Source organism: Stigmatopora argus, chromosome 1 (genome assembly GCF_051989625.1).
Source record: "Stigmatopora argus isolate UIUO_Sarg chromosome 1, RoL_Sarg_1.0, whole genome shotgun sequence".
NCBI lineage: Eukaryota > Metazoa > Chordata > Actinopteri > Syngnathiformes > Syngnathidae > Stigmatopora > Stigmatopora argus.
This window is the reverse complement of record NC_135387.1, coordinates 26014205-26027668: the sequence shown is the minus strand read 5'-3', so window position 1 is coordinate 26027668 and position 13464 is coordinate 26014205. Positions and strand designations below refer to the sequence as shown.

The window sequence follows — 13464 nt, the reverse complement described above, 5'->3', positions numbered from 1 at the left end:
TTATTACTATAATACTACAGTATAGTGTAAGCTTATATGTCTGCCAAACCCCCACCCCTCGAATGCAAGGGGGCCGTTGCTACTCAATGCACCCGTGCCCTGTTCCCATTTGTTCTGCCACTGAATTCACTATTTACTTTGCGCTGCTCAAATGGGATTTTGAGTGGCACTCTGTCACCATAAGTACTCGTCAAATACAAGTAGGGGATTATATCCGCTTTCCTCGAGCACAGATAGTCACCAGGATGGTAAAAAAAGAATTAAAGAAATAGTCTGTAATATCGATAACCACCCCAAGTCTTGGGTGTCCAGCAGCCATGATTCTGGTAGCTTATTTAAAAAACGTCACGTTTGAAACATGGGCTAAACTTGCCTTCAGTGGCATGTGTTTTAGCCAATAAATGAAATCAACCGCATCATAAAACTAATGAAATTGGAGTCATAAAACAAGACCAGAGGGCTTCCTGGTGGCTCAGCTGGCAACGGTGCATGACATTAGAAGTTTTAAATTGGCAAATAACTGCACCGATGGCCCGGGCCCAGCAAGCCCGCAGTTGGTGCAGACTGAAAAGTAGGGCAAATTAGTTCAGATCTGCGAGCTCTCTGCTGCACAGCAAAATACAAAAAAAAACAAAAAAAATACAAAAGCAACGCTTAAATAAAGATGCTTTCCAACCATGTAACGGATTTCTTTTACAGTGGAGGCATTAATGAGCAGTTGGGATGTTTTTTTCCCTCCTTGGCTCTTTGTATACTCTGAAGTCCAACAGATAGTGATTAGCTAATTATAGCAGGAAGCATCAACAAACTAAAGAAAATTGATCGAGCATCTTTGAAAGCGTTGAAGCAATAAAAGCACAACATTGTTCAACCTAATCCAATCGTGAATTAGTGGAAGAAAAACATGCCGTCAATTTGCGTAGGATGACTGGATACAATCTTGCTTGCACATTGAGAGAAATTGTAATGTGATTTGTGTTGATAAATGGATTCTCCTACAAGATTTTCTGGTAAGGAGCAGAAATTATCGTTCAATCGTTAACAAGTGGTCCAGGCCCTGAATTAACGAAGCAGCCCCGCATGAATAGACACTTTGTCTTCAGGGTCACTTTTGAAATATGCCAATGATTTTTTTATAATGCTAACAGTGAATTACCATTTTTTGTGCCTACATTTTTTTCATGTTAGTATGACGCAGTGGCGGGCCGTCAGGGCCTTCAAGGCCTTCTCTGCTGGCCTAAGAAATATCTGAATCATGTATTATATTTTGTCCATCAACACTTAGTAAATAATTCCACATTGTCTGTTAGCTTCCTTTCTTCATTGCTTTTCCCCCTGGTTGCACTGCTTCCAGATGTGTTTTCATATTGAAGCATTTAACCAATCGCATTTCAGCCATTATTTGTTGCCAGGGTCAGATATCTGCCTCAAAGCCTTCACAATCAGTTCTGCAGGCTCTGCCGCTTTAAACAAGCGTCGATAAGACTGTTGCTTTAACCAATCAGATTTTGAGTTGGCAACACCACAATGTATTACGTCATTGCCTTGTCGCAGGCGTAGGGATACGTTATCGCTTTCACCAACTATGATTAGCTACCAAACTGTATCTGGAGCTAGCTGCACATGCAAATATATTGTTGTGTTGATTTAAAGCCATTTTCAAGACAGACTATGCAAGAAATACGACAGGACAGGCTCGACTTTCAGCATTAGCTTCGATGGCGATAGAAAAGAAGGAAGAAAGGAGGTTGGATATTGTGTACAGTTAAAACGTATTTTTGGTGAGTAAAATATGGCTATATTCCTAAATAATATTTCAATTGTGGGCCCGGTTCTGCCATCTGAAAATCTCCAGTGTTTGTATTTAATCACTAAATGCTGCTAGGAATGGATTTTACCCCATTTTAGTGCAATTTTTGCCATTTCGCCATTGACGTTCATCGCTGTCTTTTCCCGGGAAAATCACCCCTCTGGCCCGGTTGTAATGTCTGAAAAGCTCCAGTATTTGTATTTAATCATTAAATGCTGCTAGGAAGTGGATTTTACCCCATTTTTGTGCATTGATTTATTGATTATTTTTTATGTGTCGCAGCTGTAGCTGCAGTCGAGGTTTTATAGCCATAAAATAGTTTTTTTTTAGGGTTGGATTGATTCGTTGAAGGCGCTACGAGAAAATGCAAGGACCGCCACTGCTATGACGTCATTTCAATACGATGCCGATGTCTTCCCTACCTTTTGATTGGCCAAATGTCCCACCAATGACAATGAGCATGGAGCTCTGTTATTTTTACTTCCATATTTCACCGTGTTTTAAAGCATTTTGTCCAATGAATGAACAATGTTTGCACATGCATAGGTTTATTGGCAAATGCTCAATTGCTTGGAATAATTACAATGTGAAAATTAACTCCACCAAAAAAGTCTGGACCTCAGGAAACTATGGACTTTCCTAAAGTTAAGAAAATAGGCTGTCGGGATTTTATTTTTACATTGCACATGTCTGGAATGCTTGCTTTCTGGTCATTTTTCCTGTCTGCTGAACCATGTACATTGTACTTAGAATGACCTTTCATCCAGAGGGGTTATTATTTTACTAGAATATTTAGTCTGATCTAACATAAATGTACAGTTGAGGAATAATGGCACAACGTCGTTAAGTGCTTGAATGATCTTTTTTCTAAAGTCGCCGTGGCCGTGACCGACCGTTTACTGTAGCGTGACCATCTGGAATCTGATGTTCACTCGCAGATTTCATAGGCTACTGGAGGAAGAAAATATAAGACAAGATAAAATAAATTTAAAAAAACGGCATATGAATTATCGAGCATGTTACAGCTGGAAGGATCAAAAGGAGCATGACCCAAGCACACTTAACTGTTAAAGTAGATCCATTACATCACAGTGATAAAACCTGTCTTAGTGCTTCGGTGATTGTCATATTTACAGCTAAACCTTTCACTGTACTTTGCTCTTAATCCTTTCTACGGGGTTCATGCGTCTCAGCATCTGTTACTAACAATAAAAATAGGAATAAAAAGTCAGCTTTCTCTTTGATTTGAAAGGGGAAAAAGAGGAACACAATTCCCTTTTACAGTGTGTATGTATGTGTATATATATATATACACACACATACATACATATATATATAAATTTATATATATACATACATATATACATATATATATATATATATATATATATATATATATATATATATATATGTATATATGTATGTATATATATATACATATACACACATACAAATATATAAATATACATATACACACATACATATATATAAATATACATATATATATATATACATATACACATATATATATATAAATAAATATATGTGTCTATATATATGAATATATATGTGTGTGTATATATATATATTTATTTCATTTTCTGAACCACTTATCCCCACGAGAATTTGAGGGGGTGCTGGAGCCTACCCCAGCAAGCTATCAACATATATATGAAAACCATTTTAACTGGAAAGACTGGTATTGCATAATCATGTTAAAATGTCAATGGGGGAAAGGAGAGGAATTCATAAATGTGCAGTATATATTTCATGACAGAACTCGGCTTCCCTCTAGCGGGCTATTTTCTCATCACATCAGATATGCCAGCTTTTTTTTATGCCACGCATTTTCGGTTGCTTAGCAACCGTCAATATGAGACTTTCGTGTCCTCAAATCGGTGGACATGTACTCTGTCAATAAAAACAAAGGATTTATGGTTCTAAAAATATTTTAAATTACTTTTTAAGGTAGATAAAGGAACATTATATAATTATCGTTTGATGCAATTATTTATTACTGCTCGTGATGGAAATGTAAAAATGGTTCATTTTTAGATCAGATTGTTTAATATAGTTGGTCAATGAGTTATTTAGGTCAATATATTCTTTTGTTGTTGTTGTTTAATTGTTAAATTACTCTTTGTCTGTTTAACTACTGGTTTTTAAATTGTCATAATTTGAGCAGAAAAATGAGGAAAATACATTCACAGATATTATTCAATGATTATTCAATTGACTTCAAGTGAGACACAAATCTGTCATGTTTTATATCAAACACCAGAGGGGAGTATAGGACCGTGAACAAGAAACGAGAAATAACTTCTAAAGAAACATTGAAGCCTTATAAAAAAGTTGTTTGACTTCTATTAAAAAAAGTAATTTGCACCACAATATTTAATACAGTATATACTCTCAGGAAAATATAGTTCCTTCAAGCCCTGTTAATTAAAAGTATTTATACATCCTTGTAAAAGTTTCTTAAAGACATACACACTAAATTACACAACTGCAGTCCAGATTAATATTGTTATTGGCCTATATAATTGTCTCATGATGCTAGCCACTTCCGCTAAACGCCCACAGTGGAACACAACATGCAAATACTCCACCTATAATTAGATTGGCAATAAATATTTAGTATTTTTGAGCGATAATGTGCAATAAACACTAGCAGAATGACGCAAGCAACAAATCTCTATTGGCATTAGTTTGAATAAAATAATAAAACAAGTGATGCTAAAATGACACATTGAATTCGTCCCTGGAGCAAAAACAATACGCGATGGGCATCAAGGACAAAAACAGAAACAAAAGCATCCTCATCAGCATTAACTGACCTTACTTCTCCATTTTCTCGGACATTAGCAGTATTAGATGACTGCTAACATTGTTGGACAAAAATAGACAGCCATCCACGTCATGCACGTGACTGATGGCGGATAACCACGCTTCCGCCATTTCCCAGAATTATTTGTGAACAATCCATCTTCCGGTTAGCCTGTTAGCTTAACCGCAGCTCTCGATACATGTATCAAAATATCTAAAGCAGTTTTCAAGCCTCCCATCAGTTATTACGAGACTGCTATTATATTTTGTTAAGTGTACGCGCTATTTGACAGAGTATCAAGTGAAAATGATGACTTCTGTTAGCATCACTCGCTATAGGCATTAGTACATAGGAGTGGCGGGCCGTCAGGGCCTTCAAAAAATCACCCCCCTGGCCTGGTTTTAATGTCTGAAAAGCTCCAGTATTTGTATTTAATCATGAAATGCTGCTAGGAAGTGGATTTGACCCCATTTTTGTGCATTGATTTATTGATTATTTTCTATGTCACAGCTGTAGCTGCAGTAGAGGTTTTACAGCAGTGGTCTCAAACCAGTCCTCAAAGGGCCGCAGTGGGTGCAGGTTTTCATTCCAACTCAACAATAGGATACCTTTTGCAAGTGTAATCAGTTAATCAGTTGATTGCAGCCAGGTGCTACTTATTTTAGAAGACACCTGATTGGTTAAAATGTCGGCACTGGATCGGTTGGAACAAAAACCAGGACCCACTGCGGCCCTCGGCGGAATCGGTTTGACATACCTGTTTTATAGCCATAAAATAGTTTTTGACGGTTGGATTGATACGTTGAAGGCGCTACGAGAAAATGCACGGACCACCACTGGTTTTTACCACATGAAAGTGTGCTTTTGGATTAAATTCACATTTATATTTTGTGATGAAAATTTTATTCATACGCTTTCTTCACAAATCACTAAAACAAAAATAGGGAAAATTCTAATTGTCTTCATAAGACTGAAGCTCTGGGAAAAAAAGGCTCTGGTTTCAAAAAGGAAGGATGGCATGTGATGATTGGTCATGTGTACTGTGATGGCGTCACATCTGTGACACATCGAACGCAACGATGTTGCAACACATTATTAGGGAAGAACACACAGTTTTTCCAAAAGAAAGGACAAGCACTTTTGGTGACATCGATGGAAGTCAGATTTGGATTTCAGACTCAAGTATAAAAACAATGAAATCACCAGTCCCGGAAAATATTTATTCCATTGTTTTATTGTTTAAGGGAGGGGTTTGGGGGGGGCTAATCATTGACATGACACAAAACTCCAGTCATTTCAAATGGAATATTTCTGGTTTAAAGAAACACAAAATGGAATCAAGAGAAACAATTGTAGCAATTAATATTTTGTTCCATCACTTATGGTTTCTATAACATCTTGTCGGAGTATTCTTCATTCCAGTCATTAACAACGACAACAAAAGCACAGAACGGTCCTACAAAAATACTTGATGAAAGTCAATATGCTTCTTTCCCATCCTTATACGGAGTAGATAAATAAATCCAACCAGTATATAACCACAGTACATTATACGTTGATTATTATAAAGTTCCTGACGTACCAATGTAAACACAAGACCTAGCGGGTAATCGATCATCACCTATCGGTGTGGGTGACATCGGTGACGTCGTCCTCTCTCTCGCGTTTCCCATCCTGCGTTTGTTGCGTCCCAAACGAAGCATCACGGCAGCAGCAAAGCGAGCTCAAGAGGCGCGTGCGAACCGGCGCGGTGAACAGCACAAACATGACGCAGTTGGCCGCTCCCTGCAACGTGTTACCGATACCCTGTAAGGCAAACTTTTGTCAAAAATCTTAAAAATTGAGACATTTATTATCTTTCCTACCACAAGTGGTCAAAATAAGAGATCGCTTTACGAGCAGCTGTGATAGGTTGTCTATGTTAGGCCGGGGGTGTCAGACTCGGGTTGGTTCGCGGGCCGCTTTAACGTCAATTTGATTTCACGTGCGCCATTTTAGACATAATATTTAGATTTTTTTAAATAAATGGATTAAAAGAACTGGATTAAAAGCCCTGAATATTCAGTTTTTTATAGATCTAAAACAATGATTATATTAGCTTTTTTTAAATATATTTTTAGATTTTACAAAATGATTTTTGAACTAAAAACACAGAAAAAAAAATGATTAAAAAATTACAACTATTGATTTAAAAGGGGGAAAATCAGGACATTTAATATACATCTATACTCTTCATTTGAATTTGATCCTAAAACAGAAAGTCGGCACTCATGATTTACTTTCCCAGGCCACACAAAATGATGCGGCGGGCCAGATTTGGCCCCCGGGCCGCCACTTTGACACATATGTGTTAGGCAATACTGTAAATAGGGCATCAGACAGCATGCAGGAGAAAGGAAAAAAGCACGGCTGCATAAGAGTCGAAATAATCCAGTTCTAATTTGATTTTTTCCATATACATATATATTTTAAACCATGTGTTAAAAAAATAACCAAGGTTAATTTGTCGTTTTTGCTGTTATTTGATATTTTCTCATTGTTGTCAAGTTTCAGCATTATAAATACTTAGTGAATATTTAGTTGTTTGTAGCCCATAACTCATTAACTCCCACTGACTTCTATTTAAATGGATTGGAACTGATTGTGTTTAATAAACTGACAAGGCAAATACACATTCAATATGGTTTCGCAATCAGGCATCATGCTAGCTTAGTGTTTGCTAATGTTAGCAAAACAGAAGGCAACTTGGAAAATTTGGCACTTTGATTGGCAGTAATGGTCCATTGAATTTGGACAATTGACCGAAAGTCTTGAGGTAGGGATGGTCAGCCTGACCCAAAACAATCATTGTTTTAACCGACGCGCTGGCCTTGAAAGCCTGATACGATTACAGTTCCCTTCAGTTGGATGGCTCCAAAAGGTTCGGTTGACCCTGCAAGAATTCTAGAAAAGTTCAATCTACTCACATGTAGCGTCACCAGCACAGGGTTGAGTCTTGCCGGGGATCCAACCAGCAACAGGACGAAGCGGATCGTGCTCCAAATGCGTAACACGATAAAGATGACGGGAATGAGAGTCAGCTTCATATCCGCCATGGACGAGAACGAGTACGATGTCGTCCTGTTGGCCACGAGTGGACGGTACTCAGAGAGGGCCGCGTGCTGTGTTACGGAAGGAAATGAGATACCCAATAAATGACTTTTAGATACCCGGCTATGGACCGAGGTCATCTGTGCTCTTCATTATGGAAGGTACTTTTGTAGTAGGAGCGACTTTTTGCTTACCGCTGTGTGGATGTGCCTTTTTATGAGGATGTAAAGGACAGGGAGGGTGAGGTAAGCCAAGAATTCCCAGATTTTTCCAGTCAGAAGCATCCACAGGACACGGTCAGCGGCGTGGATTTTAATCCAGCACCAGCCCACGGACACCTCGGACGCCGTGTAGCCAATCTTGTTGAGGCACACGGCCGCTACTGTGATAGTCAGAGGAACTCCCCAGCTAGATAAAACAAAAGAGTTAAGACAAGAATTACAGACATCATTTAAAGTCCCACTCTCACACGAATCCATTACTTAAACTTAAATTCAAAATAAATGATCGAGAATCATACAGATCCATGACAATGGAAATTGAGCAATACAAATTATGCAACGGTTTACCTCCGCATAGTTGAAACCGATGGCGTAATTGAAAGTAAGGATTCCAGCACACTCTGCATTACTGGAAAACAATACTACAGAGTCCGGCAAAATGATCTGACACATTTGGAGGTTTAATATATTGCAAATAAAGTAAAGAAACAAGTGCTTTTATTTTTTAAATGATATATAATGCCATTCAGTTTCATTATCTTTAAAAATTAGATCAGTCAAATGGGATCCGTTATTGTCCACACACTGGAATTGTAGGTACTTTTTGAAAATAAAAACACAGTTTTGTTTCTTTACTTTGTTTGAATTTTATTAAATCTACAAATGTGTCCGATCATTTTGTAGTATTGTTTTCCATTGATCCATATGCTCTATGCCGGAATCCTTACTTTCAATTACGCCATCGGTTTCAACTATGCAGAGGTAAACCAATGCCAGTTACCTGACCCTGTATAGATTCTATTGTTATTTTTAACATAAGTTAAGGGGCTAGTTGATAAAAAATGTGGGCTAAAAGACTGATTAAATTTTTGTAAAACTTTTTTTGAATGTGTCTGTATTGTTCATTTAAATTTGTTTATGTTATGTTAGTTACGAGCGCATTGCCGTGCAAAAAAGTCTCTCTCAGTTCCCACGGTCCATATTGTTCTGAATAATGTCTCTTTTTAGAATCAAACATCATAACCACTAGATAGTTATTAGTTACTCTGTTGGTAAATGGTGAATTACAACAAATAAAAATGTTTTTCCATTCCAATATCCTGTTAGTTGATTTGAGATACGAGCAAATCGACATACGAGCTCGGTCCCGGAACGCATTAAGCTCGTATCTCAAGGTATTATTGTATATGCTACATTCTATGGTTATTTATTAACACAAGATAAGGGGCCATTTGATTAAAAAAAATGTTCCACCCGCCACTGACCCTGCGGCCAAAGTAGTAGTCATCCCAGTAAGACCAGTCAGTGGGGGGCATCCGAAAAACACGTGATCCAGGAGAGCACCCACCTGACCAGATGAAAAAACAGCACGAGCCCGTCGGCAGTTCTCTGACTCGAGCGGACGATGAAAACGTACAAGTAGACGGCGATGGCCATAGTCCAGAAAAAGGAGCTGGTGTTGGAGAAAGTGGATATGGCCCCTTGGACCACGCAGTCCCAGGAATCGGACTCGAACCTCCTCGCCACACCGAAGGCGTAGGACGCCGCCGAGAGCCAGTCGGACACCGACAGGAACAGGAGCAACTTGCGCGGAGTCGTCCGCAAGTCGGCCAAAGTCACGTAAGTAAGAATAATGAGCGAAGAGCCCACAAACGACATGAAGCAGGAAGATAACACCACCACCCGCTCGGACAAGTACACCACGGTTTGGTTGTGTGTCGTCGCCGCCATTGTTTTTTGCCAAGTTAAATGCTACGCATGCTAGTTAGCTAGCTAGGCTAATTAAACTTCTCACTTGGACCGACCAAACTTTCCCAGAGAAAAAAAACTAACAAACACTTTGAGGCGACCAATCTGCCTTTAAATCACCTTCCTCTTCTCCCTCCTCTTCCTCTTCCTCCACAGGCACTTTCGATGCTATTTTAGGATTTAACCCTCGATTTAAACATTGTTATGCAGCAAAAAAAGGATAAACGATCCCGTAACTAATTTATTACCCAGAGTATATAAAACAATAATTTCCGCACGGGGACCAGATAAAAAAGGGCAAAAGGTCAATTATTTGCGTACTAATTAATTATGTGATCCAAATTACGATCAATTATAGTGGTTAAAACGTTTTAAGAGATATCTCGGTCAATTTTAGAGCCACAAAAATGCAGGTGATCATTCGTTCAACATTATTAGGCATAAATTAGTAGTATTTTTGTAGCAAATAATTCGGGAATCCACAAACAAAGATCAATTATAATAGATTCTAAATGTATTAAGCCACATATCAGTCAATTTTAGACAAAAAAATGACTGTTCATTCAATATAATTACTAATCACTTGGACAAAAAAACCCTCATTCATGTATTAGTCATTGTTTTACAAATTAATTTGAGCATCCAAATTAGGATCAACTATAGTGTATTCCAAATATTCTAAGACACATCAATTTTAGACAACAAAGCCCAAAAATACAAGTGAACATTTATTCAACATAATTAACCCCTTAGTTTTTTTACTAATTAATTTGAGGATCCAAATTACAATCATTTAGACTGGATTCTTAATGTTTTAGAAAAAAACTAAAAATGTATGTAACTATTCATTCAAAATGGCACTTAGACCACAAAAAATCTTTTTTTTATTGGCTTTTGGGAAGAAATAAAAATAATTTCCAGTTGATTGATAACAAATTTCTAATTGTTTCCAGTTGACACTATTAAAAAAGTCTATTTTTCGCATAAAATAAACTTGTACATAAACAGTCTTTTAACACAGACCTCAAATGTCTTTAGGCATCAATTTGTAGAAGGAAAAAGTCAAAACCAGTTAAGTCTTTGAAGGTGGTTGATTTTCACTTCTTTGATACAGACGAATAATTTTGCTGTTGTGTAGTTTTTCCCACGTTTCCATATCCATCGAGTAGTCGTGGTTGGCGTAGAAAATGACGCGGCTCTTGCCGTACTTCTCGCAATAGTAGGTGGAGTACTTGGCGTAATCTCTCGTCATGAACCCGTACGCATCAACCTGGTTTTTGAGGATTTTTTTTGTTAAAAGAAAAAATATTCAGCCTTTTTTTTACTCTATTGGTTTTTTTCTCTCCATATTTTTGTGAAATGCCTTTCATTCAAGCTGACTGTTGTTTGTTTTGGATTTGATCAAATAAAAATCCCCCCAAAATGCGACTTCAATGTTTTTTTCACTTTCATTGTGCATTTTTTGGCTGCTGCGCCTTATATGTAGTTCTAAAAACACGGTATACTGAGACAAACAGTAAAAAAAAAAAAAAGTTAATGCCCAAAAAAATCATATCTAAATCGTTATATAATTGTGTAGAAGAAGAAGAAAAAGCTTACACTATCACATGTGTGAAGAGCCAGAAAGATTGCAAAAGCACCATTGGTTGGTCGGACTATCGCCCAAAAACCTTTGTTCAGGTTTGGAGACTTCACAAACCTGGAAAATATTTTTGAGTTAGAAACAATAATCAGAAACATTAAAGATTTGAGTTGAGCCTAACCTGTTTCAAACATATCGCAGAAAGTCCTGATGAAGAACGTAGAAGCGGCTCTCGTTGTATTGCCCCGAGTAGTACGTGCGAGGCCTAATTGGAAGGTTTCAAAACATAAATATATCATAACTGTCAACTTATATGTTTTTCCCGCATTTTATACGTTTTTGATCATTTCAAATTGTGTACACCACAGGTGTCAAAGTGGCGGCCCAGGGGCCAAATCTGGCCCGCCGCATCATTTTGTGCGGCCCGAGGAAGTAAATCATGAGTGCCAACTTTCTGTTTTAGGATCAAATTCAATTGAAGATTATAGATGTATAGGGAATATTATTTCCTGTGTTTGCTCATTTTAAATCAATAATTGCAGACAAATTTGAATGTCCAAAAATGATCTATCGATCAGCACGATTTGAAAAAGCTGTCAATTTATTAATCAATTAATTTTGGCAGCCTAGTTGGAAGATATACTGGCCCTGCGGATGAAATCGAAACTACAACGTGCCCCACAACAAAAAAAATAGTTTGACACCCCTGGTGTACGCCATATAACAACTTTTGTATGGTGGAAAAATGTTTTTTAAAAAGTATTGTATTTTCTTGCATGAACCATATTTGTAACTCAAAAAAATGATGACTGAATCAAGGGTACGGCTTATATGCGCACAAGACTTACAGCCTTGCTATATTGTTTTTCACCAGTAGATGTCGGCAAATTAACATTTATCATTTGATGGTTATTTTCTATTTTGCAGTAAGAAAACAACCATTACTAGATCAATTACTAACTTCATTATGATATTGACCCTTATAATGTGCATTTGATTCATACAGTATCTCAGAAATACCACATGCGATGATTTTTCTTAAGATTTTCCCTTCAAAGTAACACATTTGTACCCCCTATTAAAACCATGAATATGGAGGTGAAAATTGTGAGACAGGGGGAAGCTTATACGAGAGAAATTGTAAAGTTCAACCATTTTAAGGGTGCGGCTTATACGCGGGCGGCTTATATGAAAGAAAATACAGTAAGTTTCTTTGGGTCACTGAGGTGTACCCTTCTAATTATGGGTTAAGAATAAGAATTTGCTTTACCTTTGGTTATGATAGGGGCCCTGGGATACCCTCTCTCCTCTAAGGAGTCCTTGGAGCCACTGGAAGTCTCTCATGCCCTCTGGAATCATGACATATTTGATCCCCTGTATAAATCGGGTTGCGTGAGTGACTAACGACGGCGTAAAACAAAAAAAGATGGAGTTGAAAGCGGGCCTACGTCATCATGGGGCGCTGACTTGTAGCCGTATTTTTTGAACAAATACAAAGACACGGTGATGGAGTGCGCCGTGAGGATATACACGGACGTTCTGTTGCCCACGTCCTCTTCGTACCCCTCGGTGACGGCGCCGTTCATCCTGGTGTACAAACGCACCGCACGGGTGTTAGAAATTCTCAATCAGAATGAGATGAATTTGGAAATTGAGCAGTTTTTCAGATGCAACGTCAGCGGATGCGGACAAACTGCTTTCTATGGCATTTTGCAGTTGTAAAATGATGTGCGCGCAGCTTGAGCAATATTTATTTAAAACATCCTGAAGCTCACGGAACATCAAACACAAAGAAGGCTGCTGACGTTTTGATTGGATAAACAGTTAAACAATATTGCAGGACATTTTATGTCTCCCACCCTAAATTCAAAGTATAACTCATTAACTAGCCAGAATTGAAAGCAAGCACAAAAAAGAACAATAAAAAGTCAGGGTAAAATAGGGAACAGAAGACAAAATAAGCACCTGTTAATGTAACATGGAAAAATGGATGAAAGAAGGTATTACCGAAATATATAATCGTGTGCGTCAATTTCTTTCCCCATTTTTGAGCCATTGAGGATGCCGCCGTTTCCCACCACAGCACAGCGGATACAAACATTACTGCCTGGATGGGGGGTGAGGAGAGGCTCCTTTGGTTCCGGGATAAATTTGATTGAAGACATCACATCTATAAAAAAATAAA

The 13464-nt window shown here is 37.9% G+C and overlaps 2 protein-coding genes and 1 long non-coding RNA gene across 4 annotated transcripts in view; 1 reads left to right on the top strand and 2 right to left on the bottom strand.

The window, feature by feature from the left end:
* Nucleotides 1–5838: 5838 nt before the first annotated feature.
* gpr157 (G protein-coupled receptor 157) lies at nucleotides 5839–10005 on the bottom strand. Its single transcript, XM_077612602.1, has 4 exons — nucleotides 9297–10005; nucleotides 7922–8135; nucleotides 7604–7798; nucleotides 5839–6443 (listed from the first exon to the last, which is right to left on the bottom strand). The coding sequence occupies exons 1-4, from the start codon at nucleotides 9677–9679 to the stop codon at nucleotides 6255–6257; spliced, it is 981 nt and encodes a 326-aa protein (XP_077468728.1). The 5' UTR covers nucleotides 9680–10005; the 3' UTR covers nucleotides 5839–6254.
* Nucleotides 9272–13464, top strand: part of LOC144084324 (uncharacterized) — a 26254-nt gene continuing 22061 nt past the window's right edge. For both annotated transcript variants that reach the window (XR_013303776.1, XR_013303774.1), the window contains exon 1: nucleotides 9272–9568. This is a non-coding gene — a long non-coding RNA (uncharacterized LOC144084324). The remainder of the gene's footprint in view (nucleotides 9569–13464) is intronic.
* The window catches only part of LOC144084315 (alpha-N-acetylgalactosaminide alpha-2,6-sialyltransferase 2-like), a 6240-nt gene continuing 3411 nt past the window's right edge, over nucleotides 10636–13464 (bottom strand). Inside the window, 6 exon segments of the mRNA XM_077612629.1 lie at nucleotides 10636–10967; nucleotides 11297–11396; nucleotides 11461–11544; nucleotides 12550–12653; nucleotides 12728–12866; nucleotides 13287–13449. Of these exon segments, the coding sequence (XP_077468755.1) occupies nucleotides 10770–10967; nucleotides 11297–11396; nucleotides 11461–11544; nucleotides 12550–12653; nucleotides 12728–12866; nucleotides 13287–13449 (788 nt within the window). The 3' untranslated portion in view covers nucleotides 10636–10769.

Excerpts from the sequence above, each read along its gene's own strand:
- gpr157 (XM_077612602.1), bottom strand. The coding sequence starts at position 9,679 with ATGGCGGCGACGACACACAACCAAACCGTGGTGTACTTGTCCGAGCGG. Across the intron at positions 7,799-7,921 it reads AAAGGCACATCCACACAGCG|CACGCGGCCCTCTCTGAGTA; the intron begins GTAAGCAAAAAG and ends TCCGTAACACAG. Across the intron at positions 6,444-7,603 it reads CTGTGCTGGTGACGCTACAT|GGTATCGGTAACACGTTGCA; the intron begins GTGAGTAGATTG and ends TTTGCCTTACAG.